The sequence below is a fragment of the Misgurnus anguillicaudatus genome, chromosome 10, assembly GCF_027580225.2.
Source record: "Misgurnus anguillicaudatus chromosome 10, ASM2758022v2, whole genome shotgun sequence".
NCBI lineage: Eukaryota > Metazoa > Chordata > Actinopteri > Cypriniformes > Cobitidae > Misgurnus > Misgurnus anguillicaudatus.
The window spans coordinates 30,281,532-30,294,524 of NC_073346.2; the positions used below are offsets into that span (position 1 = coordinate 30,281,532).

Genomic DNA, 12,993 nt, shown 5'->3' on the forward strand with positions numbered 1-12,993 from the left:
AAGGAGCAGGGGAATCTGTGGTGACCAGCTGCAAGAGAGGAGATAGCGGAGAGAGGCTTTTAATTCCCAATCCCTCCAGAGCCTTTGAAAATTACCAATCTTCTTATCACAGACGCAGGCTGCTTATGCAAATTGTTGTGGAGTGGAACGTTTAAATGGAAAATTACTCGACAGCAGTTTTTTTTTTGCATCCCTCCCCCCCCACACACACTTCCACATAGAAAGCCTGTTTCCATTCTTAGATAAGAAGATGAATTGCTCTTCGCGCTTTGAAGCACGTAAGGATTTAAAGACTCCAGTCTTGCCGTGGTCTAGGGCCGCTGCTCTTTCTGGCTTTGTCAAAAACGATGGGGAGTTGGGCGGGAGGCATTTCAAAACAACATCGGCAAATTCGCCGCTTCCAAATATTGAAGCCTCATGCAGAGTCAGAAAAGCATTTATTTATTTAAATGCTCTCAGCAAGCAAATTTGACACATTTTTTTTGTATTATTTATACTTTAGCTGATTCTGAACTGGATCTTAATTTCTTAACACGACAAAGCATCACATTCCAGTCGCCCCATGAGAAGAAACCATCTTAAACATTCAACATCCGAATGACACTTTCGGCAATTTTTCGAAATTCCTTTGAAAACGGAGGAGAGCTCCCTCCCACCGCAGAGTTTTATCGGAGTCAAAGTGCAGATGGGTTTTACGAACGCCAGAATTCAGGCATGGCGAAGAAAGCGGTTCTCTCATGCTTGTCCAACCGCTCTTGACTCTGGGCCACAATTCAATTCTGTCTTTGAGAAATCATTTTAAAGCATCTCTCTGTATTGAGAGGTGAGCTATAGAGGTCAATTGATGGCAGTGCCGTCATTTCATATTGGGGCAATGCATCAATGGCGGGAACCTATTTGGAAAATGATGGTGTAATCTTGTTCTTTTATTCTTTGAACTTTAAGTAAAAGACTGTTCATACTGAATAATGCTTGTTGATTTATTGATGAACATAACTGTAGTGGAAGACCAAGAAAATTGTCATGTTCTAGAGTTTTCTAGATGTTTGAACCATTTTATATTTAATAAATACTTTGATTTGTTATTTTTTATTTAAATGGTTGTATATATTTTTTTAGATTAATGCATTTGGCAGATGCTTTAATCTTACAGTGCATTACAAGATATGCATTATTTATCAGTATGTATGTGTTGCTATAATGCTATATAATGGGGCAGTCATGGTTAGATAGTCGGAGAGTTGCTGAGTCTCACGGTCGGCAGGTTGCGACTGAGGTGCACTTGAGCAAGGCACCTGTCCCCCATTGCTCCCTGGGCACTGCAGTGATAGCTGCCCACTGCTTTGGGTGTTTGTTTGTTCATGACTTGCTGTGCGTGTGTTCACTTCTCATTGGATGGGTTAAATGCAGAGGTCACATCCCAAGTATGGGTTACCACACATTGGCAAATACCTCACTTTCACTTCACTATACCCATAACTACAGTATACAGAAATACTGTATGTATCCAGGAGCATTTGGGCAAAATTGGAGAGTGACTAATAAAGCAATTTTGCCTCATGGTTGCCGCAAATATAGAATAAGTTAATTTAAAGTCCCCTTGTAGTCGATACGTTTATTCCTAAAAATTTATCTTTGAGCATCATAATAGCATATTTATAAGTTTTTCCTATACAAACTTGAAAACAGTTTTAATGTAATTCTATACTATTGCCTCATTTAGTATACGCAGATCTATAAATATGCAAATTACTACTCCACTACTCTTTCACACCACCTCGGACCATAGATATATATGTAAATAGATGCAACATTCAGCAGTTTCAGTCACATTACTGTTAAGTCCGGTTTTACACAATGCATAAGCAAACTGCGTGTTTGCATCACAATGTTTTTAGTGCTGATATGACCAGGTTAGAGCATTCACACTGCACGTGTTATCAGAGCTAAAGCAGCAGTCTTGTGAGTCTATGTGGCATCCATACGTAATATCTATGGCTCAAACTACTGATCCACTCGTTCAATTGTTATGATCTGATTGGTTACATGTTTATGATATAGGAAGCGAAGCGATTTCAGACTGTGATTTTTTTTTTTAAGAATTTTCAGGGTTCCCACAGGTCATGGAAATTCTGGAATATCGTGGAATTTAAAAGGTCTTTTCCAGACATTGAAAGTCAGGGAATTTTATATATTTTTTGTCAAAGTCATGGAATATCAGGGATGTTTGTTTGTTGCTTTATATTTGATTTTCCATTTATCAAAATGTAATCCGCTTGTTAACTTGTGATGTAAGTAATACAATTTCTGGGTCCAAACTTCCACTGACTTTATTTGCACTGTTATTTCATTTCACACATTTAAGCTACATTTTTATAAACTTTCAATGTACACATTATCCAGGCTCATGGCATCCCAGTCATGGAAATTCAGCTTTTTGGTCAGTGAAAGTCAGGGAATTTGACATTTGCCTTAAAGGGACACTCCACTTTTTTGAAATATACTCATTTTCCAGCTCCCCTAGAATTTTATTTTTACCATTTTGGAATCCATTAAGCTGATCTCCGGGGCTGGCGCTACCACTTTTATCATAGCTTAGCATAAACCATTGAATCTGATTAGACCATTAGCATCGCGCTAAAAAATAACCAAAGTATAGTTCCTAGCCATATCTGCCTAGAAAATCGCAACTTTTAATTTTCCTTCTGTCTTAGTTCACGATGTTACTACCAAAGAGTCAAGTTTTAAATAGGAAAAATATCCAAACTCTTTGGTTATTTTTAGCACGATGCTAATGGTCTAATCAGATTCAATGAATTGTGCTAAGCTATGCTATAAGTGGTAGTGCCAGACCCGGAGATTAGCTGAATGGATTACAAAAAGATAAAAATCAAATGTATAACTCTAGGGGAGCTGGAAAATGAGCATATTTTCAAAAAAGTGAAGTGTTCCTTTAAAGTGGGAACCCTGAATTTTCTGGATAAAATACTCGGCAATGGTGTTATATGATGAATTTTCACACAATTTGTTTTAAAGTATATAAAAAACGCCACAGACATACTTTATAAGCAACAATAAAACTTGTCCATGTTTTACCCAACCATGTGCTGAAACAACCTAGCATATTTTACTTTAAAAGAATTTTGAGTTTAATGTGTTTTCAGGTTAATTAATTTTTAAAGGATGATGTATATTTAGGCTGTAGCTCGGCAAGCTGAAGTTTTAAAGTAGCTTCTCCAACCCATGCAATATCAACACAGAAGTAATTTTTGATAAAATAATATCTCAAACATATTTTTTTATTTTTCCCCACAGAGGCAGCTGAGGAAGAGGAAATGCTATCTGTTAATCGGTGGAGCGCTGCTTCTAACGCTGCTTATCATCATTATTGCAGTCTCAACCAGAAAATGAGAGCAAGTGCCCAGGTGAGCTGCAACCACTGTGCCCAGTCCTTGATATAAATAGCTTTAAAAGAGAAGGTCAGAAAAAGAACTAAAAACAAAATGAATCAAATCAAACTTGCGTTTCTCACTAAAACAAACTGCAGATTTTTGTAAACCATTAACTCCTTGTTGAAGGAAGGTCTTTTAAACATCTCTGGTTTAAAACTTTTGAGACTGTCATGTCTACAAAAAAGCAGTCAAAAATGATCCAGCTCACCTAATTGGTTCTTGACATTTGTGTAACTTGAACGCTTTATCACGATGCTATTTCTCACCACATAAAGCCAATATGGAGAACCCACTTCAGACTAATATTTCACCCATGGGCAGCCGCTCTGAGGGAAAAAGGATTTTATCAGTTAGATGGATTACCTCCTCATTCATCTTTGAAAGGCCAACTGACAATTACACTCTTCTGTTATTCATTTATCCTCACAACCTACTTTTATTCCTTCATTGACTCAATTCATTAGTTCCTCTGTTTTTCTCATTCATCCATCTGTGAGCAAGTGCGTCGAAAGCCACGTCAGGACTGACTTCATTTCCATGAGATGTTTATCTGTGTGTTCGATCTCTCGCGGCCTCCCTCGGGGAGACGGGGCTGAGTGACAGTCTGGACTCCTCTCGTATCGATCCGTACCTTCTCTCGCGCTTTTCCCCCTCGTAACACGCACACGCCTCAGTTTAAGCGTTGTGTGTGAAACTAAAAGCAGATAGCATCTTTAATTAAGTAGCTCTTAACTTGCATTTTTGAAATTGAGTGAAACAGGGAGTGTAAGTTGTTTGAACTTTGGTGCTAAGATCTCATCTTCTGTAAAGCTTTAGAGCAAAATTGAATAGTTGAGAGATTTTGTCACAAAATCACTTTAGTATGATTCTCTACTGTATATTCCTTGTGTACTACAAAATAAGTAATAATTAATTTAAAGGGTTCAGTATGATTCTCTGGTTTTGATATACAGCTGTTCTTGTTTATATTTTTTGCACTTTAAAAATTAATGTGCTGTTTGTATATTGTGTTCAATTTCTTTTTCTCTGTATCGTTTGTTTTCCACTTTTTATTGAGTTTTTCTATCTGTAAAAAAAAATGAGACATGAGGTTTCTACATCCAACTTGCCAAAAGGGAATGATATGAATGATTGAGTTAATTTAACTTCCGATCTTGATTTTCATTCTTGCATTCATTAATTTGTTAATTCAGCTATGTCAGGATGAAGTTTGCATTAAAAGCATAATTTATTTTTGTTATTAAAGGGACACAAGGCAGCATTTTTATGTTAATAAATCATCTTCGTAAGTCGGTATATGGTTAAATGACTCATTACATGAAGAATGAAGACTCTCTCGCCCGCCCCTACCGTCGGAAGAATACCCCACTTGCAAGTTCGCTGTATCCGACCCGGTGTCCTTCAGTCTCGTAAAGTCTCAGATATAGAAAGCATTTACTCCCAGACACTAGGGGGAGCTAGTAGAGAAATAATACTCAGACTTGCCTTGTGTCCCTTTAAAATGCCATTTGTTTATTTTATTGTTTTATACTTATTTGTAAAATTGAATTTGCTTTATCCTCACTGCAGAAAGATAGTGATATGAAAATATAAAAATGCTGTATTATGCATCCCAGGCCAGTAGTTGGCGGTGTTACTTTGTAAAGAAGTGCACATTTGCATTCCTTTATAAATAGAGCGCAGTCAAGATGGCAAAAGCATCAAGCAGTTTTGTTTAGACTGACAATATGGTTGGTTGATCACTACTAAGTGATCCTGGACTATAAAGAATTATAACAAACTCAGTACCTTGAGCAGCACAAGCACAGTCCTGCAGGCCGCCATTGTCGTTATCTTTGTCAAGTACTCATACATACCTGGGGTCGGTTGCATGAGCCGGACGTAAAAAAAACGTCGGGCTTAGCTACGTACGACATTGTGAAAAATATTTACGCCTGTTGCACCATCTGAAACTACGTCCAGATGAAGCTACGCTCAGCGTCCCTGCTTATGCGTTTAACCGCAGTGATATTTAGACGCCATTCGCGTTTACTACAGTTAAAAATGTACACTTACTGCCCCCAGCTAATAGATGACAAATGAGAGCTTTTCCTCAAGATGCGTGCGTCACGTGCAGACCATAGACTGTAAAAAAAGATGGACGTAGTGTCCATGAAGTCACCCATAAGTTATGAAGGTTGTTTTTGAAGCCAATAGTAGGCGGTGCCTGCCATGGCCATCTTGGTCATGTGTGTGTGAAACTGAGATGGCTGGTTGCTAAAACCATGCTCGCCTAGCTCGACTCTAGTGACAGCAGTGGCTGTTCAACCGTCACTCAAGTGGCCACGCCCTTAATTATGCAAAACTTTAAGGTTTAATAAAAATTAAAAATGGATGAGTTAAAAAAATTCACCCCCTCACAGTTGTCATGAAGGGCAAAATTAGCTATACAGACCAAAAACATTTTTTGTACCAGGCTGTGAACTTATTTTTTCTGCTCTAAAGATTAGCATTTTAACATGGAGGTCTATGGGGATTGACTCCCTTTTGGAGCCTGCCTCTAGCTGCTGGTTGATGAACTGCAGTTTAAATCACTTCCGTATTGGCTTCATCAGAGAGATCGAAAGGTTGCCCCTTGGTGCAGACGAATTCAACACAACCTGCACATTAACTAAAGGAAAGCCTTTACCGTTTGCACAAAAAAAGGTAATCATTTACAGATTAATTCTAACAGCTCTGGATTAAATCAGAATTAAATGAAAGCTTTTAATAAGTTCTCTACTGTGTCTTTGTAAATATTTATGTATTTTATGATATAATTTATTGGTGCGATCTACTCTGCCATGCATGAAAGCAAACTGCTCGTATCCTGTGCATTAGACGCGTCAATGTCTCATCACATTATATTATTTCTATTTCTTAAAAGTCAATACTTTATACTTATGCCTACCCTTGACAAAAAATAGGTTTTAGTCTCAAATGTGTGCTACGCCTAGATGGTGCATCAAGTGTAAATTCTAAAGGCCGGGGTATACCTTTTTTTTCGAGCTTTCCAAGTATACTCCCCGCGGCTACACGCGGATAGCGGCGTTCGACACTATACGCAATACAAATGATTTCTTATTCAAATTATTAGTCTAACAGGCCGTCAAGGCAGCACTGATTTGGCCACATTTACAGTACATTAAAACATTAGGATAGGTGAAGAAAAGTAACTGATCCACCATTGCAAACACAGTTTAGACAAGACAACAAAGAACAGGAATCAAACATTATGGTAAGAAACATGCTCCACAGCTTTCTGTTCTTGGAAGAAGTAAAAGTTAAAGAAGAAAAACGATAGTGTGTGTGTGCAAATGCTGTCTATTTCCTTTGTATAATTGTTTATAGTGGAGTGTCCTGTCTAAATATTTTCACACACATGGGCTGTTGTACGTGGACTGTACGCGCACTGTCCGCGCGGTCTCAAATTTTGGGCCGGCCCGCGGACCCTCCTAATGACGAAATGACGTCATGCGGACGGCGCGCATATGCGGACGTCCCTAGTATACTTTCGGCTTAAGTCTGACGTAAAGTGCATTTTACATCCAGACTAGTCTTACGACCGGGTTTACGCCCAGCGGTGCAACCAGCCCCAGTAGACTTAACAAGTATGCATGCACATGATTCACGTTTTTATTGTTGTTTAGATTGAAATAATAACGTTTTCAAAAGTTTGCATTTTCAAGATCCCATAAAACATTTCCCATTTTTGGTTGAAAACATTGTAGTGTAAACGTCCCCTTAGTTGCCAGCTAAAGGATGTTAGCATTTTTAGATACCTGTAACGTATCAGATCTTGTCTGCAGAGTGTGTGGTTTAAGGAGTGCGGAAAGGATGGGAGAGAGTTTGTCACCCTAAGCTTCACAGTCTGGTTCAGTGCCATGACAGACTATAAGCTCAGGAGAGCTTGCCAGCTTGTGTGCTAGGGACCAGCTCCAAAAACGGCATAGATTTATAGGGAATTAACAGCTCTGAGTCTCTGTAAACACGGCCCATTCCGTTCTGGTGAGTGATGTTTTTCGTGCCCTGCGCTTTTGGTGATATATTTCTTTCAACCTCTCCTCATAACCCAGGGCTGTTTTCGTCTTTGGAGCTGATTTGCTTTCTAAAACAAGGTAAAATTATGCAAGGGTGACGTGCAACATAACAGGTACATTTACATCTTAGATGCTTAATGTCCATATTCACTTTAACAGTTCACCCAAAAGCAACAATTCTGTCTGGCGCTTGTCAACTTTTTATCTTTAGAGTCTATAATAAATGCAATAAAGTACATTTTTTTATTTTTAGAGACAGGAGAGTAAGTAATGATATTCTGAACTACTGTATGTTGTGAATGAATTACCTGAAGCCGTCTAACCAATACTGAGATTCCTTACAAAACCAAAAGCGCTGGTGTAAAGGATTATGGGAAATGTGGTGAGTTGGGGTGGTGTGGTGGTGTGGAAGATAGACAGAGTGGCAGAGGGAAGAACACAATACATAATATATCAGTTTAATGAGCCTGGCAATGACAGACATAACCGGGTAGTCGCATTCCCTCTCAAATCAATAGCCTTTGTGCTTTATGGTGCTCTAAATAACGCAATAACGTCTTCTTAACGCTTATTTCAGTGAGCTGTGTTGCCAGTTCTCCTCTCACATCTTGTTTACAGATTCATTTGAATTAATCTTTTTATTGTATATCTCAACCCCATCAGCTTGTACAGCACTATACTGTACAGCCATTCCTTCTGCTTTAAGCTGTTAAAATCAAGGGCTATTTGAGAGCGCCCCAAAGTCATTGAGTCGCCACAGTGCAAAAAATGAATATCACTGGGATTTAATTGGCAACCATTACACATTATCACAGCATAAACGTTTAAACTCTTATCTCTCAGCAGGTTTGAATAGGGATGTTTACGTTACATGCAGGGATTTTGCAGATGCTTTTATACAAAGTTAGTAAAATAACAAAGCCATTCACTCAAGCATGCACTAGTTGGTATCTCACAGTCTCAATTCTTGCAGTTGATTATTACATAAACCTGTCGCGTAATGGTGGATAGACACCTTTACCTTAGTGCACCAGTCACAAAAACGCTCTTTGGGACCATAAGCTACATTCCCATTATGCAAGTTTTATATTATGTTGAACAATTTTTGCAGATATTGCTATTTGCAATTGACAAAATGTCAAAATAACTTGGGGACAAAGGCTCAGTTTACACGGAAATGATCTGAAGAGAAAACGCAAAAGTGGCGTTGCATTATCACTTTTTATTCCACGTTTATACGAGCATTTTGTGGGGAAATCTACGTGCATATAGTGACGCAAAAGTGTGTGATATTTGATGTAGTATGCACTCCAGGCGGCTAGGTGGCAATGTGAAGCACTGACACACAACAACACAAAGTCCACGCGCAAAGTCCAAGTTTCACTTATTTGCGTTTTAATTTTTTTTTTTTTTCCAGTTCCCCTAGAGTTAAACATTTGATTCTTACCATTTTGGAATCCATTCAGCTGTTCTCCGGGTCTAACACTAGCACTTTTAGCATAGCTTAGCACTGATTAGACCATTAGCATCATGCTAAAAAAATAACCAAAGAGTTTCGAAATTTTTCCTATTTTAAACTTGACTCTTCTGTAGTTACATCGTGTACTAAGACCAACCAAAAATTAAAAGTTGTGATTTTCTAGGCCAATATGGCTATAAATTATATTTCATTCTGGTGTAATAATCAAGGACTTTGCTGATGTAACATGGCTGCAGCAGGCGTAGTGATATTACTCAGTGCCCGAAAATATTACGCCAGTTTGAGAGTATGGTTCGTGGCCATGTCTGCCTGGAGAATCACGGCTTTTAGTTTTCTGTCAGTCTTAGTACACAATAGCCTAGCTCCGTCCTCCTACATGCTTCCGCTTAATTTTCATTTCGCTTCAGTAGTACGTCTGGGACTGCTCTGTAGAGTTTCGTTTTCTCCTGCAAAAATCTGCAGGACCAATCAGCGAACAGAGGGGGGTGGCTTAGAACGATGACGTTGAGGTCGTGCGTCAGTTTGAGTTGTAGTTCAGTAATGGCAGCAGAGAAAGACGTGAGAAAAGCTAATCGGTCAGTTGTTGCAAAACTGCCGAATATACAGAAGTTAAAGCCGGAGCAAGAACCAGGTTTGCTAAGTTTTGTTTGTCTGATTATTCTGACTTGCTGTTTCCGGACGGTTTCGGTGCATGATATACGTCACGACCACACGTTAGCGATTGGCTTTGGCAGATCCTGAGTGACTCTCTGTACAAATGAAATGAGAGTCTGGTTGGACCAGGCTAAGTACACAATGTAACTACAAAATAATTGGTTATTTTTTATTGTGATGCGATAAAATATTGTGGTCTAAACAGATTCAATGGATTGTGCTAAGCTATGCTAAAAGTGCTAGCGCCAGACCCAGAGATCAGCTGAATGGATTTCAAAATGGTAAGAATCAAATGTTTAACTGTAGGGGAGATGGAAAATTAGCATATTTAAAAAAAGTGGAATGTCCCTTTAAGCCCCAAAAACTCAGTCGGCATGTAAACGAAAGGCACATCCGATAATTTTTTTTTTTACGTTTTTACCCTCGAGCGTTCTCGTGTAAGCAGGGCCTAAAGACCTCCAAACTTCAAGACCTTCTAACAAAGATGCCTCTTACCTGCATCAATTTATCAGGACGAACATTGCAATACCACCTCATGGCAACTTTGATGATTTTCAATTAGAGCAATTTTAGAAGGATGGATGATTAAGTAGGTAGGAATGAAGATGCACAGACAGATGGCAGGCAGACAGACAGACAGACAGACTGATAGATGGATAGATAGATAGACGGATAGACTGACGAATAGACAACCCAGACAGCAGATGACGCCAGGCCGAATCCACACTGAAGCTGCTGACTTCGGTGCGGATCCTGACCAGATTTGTCTGCTGTTTGGAACAGACAGACAGGCAGACAGACAATACTGACTTGTTCAGCCCTTTGTTATTTGAACTTTTAGGGAAAGTGTTGCCAGATACACTGAAAGGAAATCAAACATCTGTGATAAAATTACTTTGCTACCATAGAAACAGAACATTTTGTTTATGATGGAGATTAATGGCACAGCCCGACAACCACAGTTACCAAATATATGCACGGTGTAAACAGAGAATACAAATGTTTAAAAAAGCTGAATTTTTCACGATGCAATAGTCATCATCATTGAGAATAGGACTCTAAAAGCTATCTCTTCACATCCCAGTTCTATTACCAAGAAAGGTTCTTTGTCATCTGTTTTATATTTTTCAAATGTTAATGCACATATAGTACACAGCCCACATGAAAACACCGTCCGTGTCCAACCTCACGTGGGCCGTTGCTTTTGAACATGACAGAAGGCCACAAGGCCAGCAAAACTCACCGGTCCTCCCTGGCAGTGATCTGCATTGCCACGCCAAGTCTCAGTTTGACCCTTATCATGTCTGAGGCCGACCGCTGAGTACAGGATTAGTAGGCAGACCTACACCTGTGTGGGAGGACACCGTACAATCCTCTGAACCAACAGCGTGGGCTGCAGTCAAACCACACAGGCTGACAGTCACAGAGAGAAGAGACCCAGCAGACCGAAACATCCACCCAGGCATGCTGGGATAGGAGAATGGAAAATGTATGGAGAATTTATCCCTACTTAGCCTAAGAAGCCTTTAATGTCCCTCTTCCATCAGTGTTGTTCTTTGTTCTGTGTGTTGCCTGGAAATATTGAATGGTTAAAAGGAAGCGGGTGTTAGGGAAGGTGATTTGTGGCGCTTTTGTGAGGTGGTGAGATTTAAAGGGTCAATTGCCTCATTAACAGTGTTTACTATATTTTATGTTGACAGACTAATTCAGCCATCTACAGTCAAACCAAAATGTATTCAGACACCTTTAACATTTCTCACATTTTCAACGTGTATTCGCTATAGTTTAGATAATAGTAATAAAATATGAGAGTTAAACTTGATATTTCACTGGTTTTGGCCATCCTTCTGTTAGAGTAGGTTAAATAGCTGTCAGCTGTTAAATGTTAAATGTAAGTACACAATAAAATAATATTTTACCATGGCTGTTGAATGCTTTATTCTAATTGGACTATTTTCGGGCAGTGTGTAATATCACTACGCCTGCTGCAGCCATGTTACAGCAGCAACGTCCTTGATTTTTACACCAGAATGAGAGTATAGTCCTAACTATATCGGCCTAGAAAATAGCAACTTTTAATTTTCTATCAGTTATTATGGACTATTTATGGAACATGCATATGCTTTTTTAATGCTTTAAAGGAACAGTATGTAAGAAATGTATATCAATTAATCATAAAATGGCCCTGATATGTCACAAGACATAAAGAAATCATTTTCATTTAAAATTCTCATATCACTGACAACAGTGGTCTGGCCAGGATATTGTCATTTAAAAAGTGGAGTTGCAGCCCTCAACTGATGTTTATGTTGTCATGTTGTGTATTGGCCAACAGTTGTGTAATTGCAGTACCAGTTTTAGCCACAAGTTTTGTGATTGCAATACCAGTTTTGGCCACAATCCTACATACTGTTTCTTTAATGGTACTTTTGGTTCCCATCAAGTTTCAGTGTAGACTTTCTGCAAAAGAGGGGCTCTGTGGAAAAAAGAATGAGGCACAGGTCTGGAGTAACATATTTAATATTTAGTTTAACTATTTCCTAAACCCACCATAGATGTTACATTGGGAAGTTAGTGAATGTTTTGCTAACAAATTCATGTTTTTTGTTTCATTTAAAGTAAATGAAGCATATTAATGCTACATAAATAAAATAAAATTGTATTAAAATATTAAAGCACTTCTGAACAACATTTGCATATTAATTTAGTCTTTAGTAGCCCTTCATTCATTGTTTTGGTTTTACATTACAGTACACTGAACAAGATGTTGTCTGACGATTGTTGTAAAGTTGACCCTTTTTGATTGACTGATTCATTGTGCTTTAATCTTATTGATAAATTTAGCCATCATCTCTTTATAAAAATGTGAATTTTACTGTGTACAAGCAAATGTCGTATTACACGTGCATCAAACTTAAATAAGTTTTTAGGATCAACAGAGTGCTCAGAGCTTATATGAAGCTTGTCAGTTTTTTCTCTCTGAACTGCTAAAAGGGCTGAAGCTGAATTTCAAGCACCTTTTCCGCTGATAAATATGAAAGAATTAATGCTCAGGAAACATTTTTATATTTAGCCGCTAAAGCTGATTTAGCCTGAGTGAAACAGTGCCGACAGGTTCCTGCAAAAAGAGGCTTATTCAAATGAAAAAGCTAAGTTGACAACACTGAGCTGGTATTCACCATGATGAGACGTTGCAAAGATGAAATGAAAAATCTGAGAGGGGAAAAATGTGAGGGAGGGAGAAAATATTTAAGTTTAGCATACTACAAATATTACAGTCAAAAATACCCTCTAACATTGAACATCTAGTAGTAGTTATTTATATGTCAGTGCTGTACTTATGCCTCTA

The 12,993-nt window shown here is 38.5% G+C and overlaps 1 protein-coding gene across 5 annotated transcripts in view; it reads left to right on the forward strand.

Moving 5' to 3' along the window:
* Window positions 1-12,993, forward strand: part of tsnare1 (T-SNARE Domain Containing 1) — a 291,014-nt gene that overhangs the window by 157,526 nt on the left and 120,495 nt on the right. For 4 of the 5 annotated variants that reach the window (XR_012371599.1, XM_073872360.1, XM_073872361.1 and 1 more), the window contains exon 12: window positions 3,316-3,425. The exons of the other annotated variant lie outside the window; for it this stretch is intronic. Coding sequence is in view for 3 of the 4 variants with exons in the window: in XM_073872360.1 (XP_073728461.1) it covers window positions 3,316-3,411 (96 nt within the window). In the remaining variant the exon portion in view is untranslated. The remainder of the gene's footprint in view (window positions 1-3,315; window positions 3,426-12,993) is intronic. 5 annotated transcript variants of the gene reach the window in all.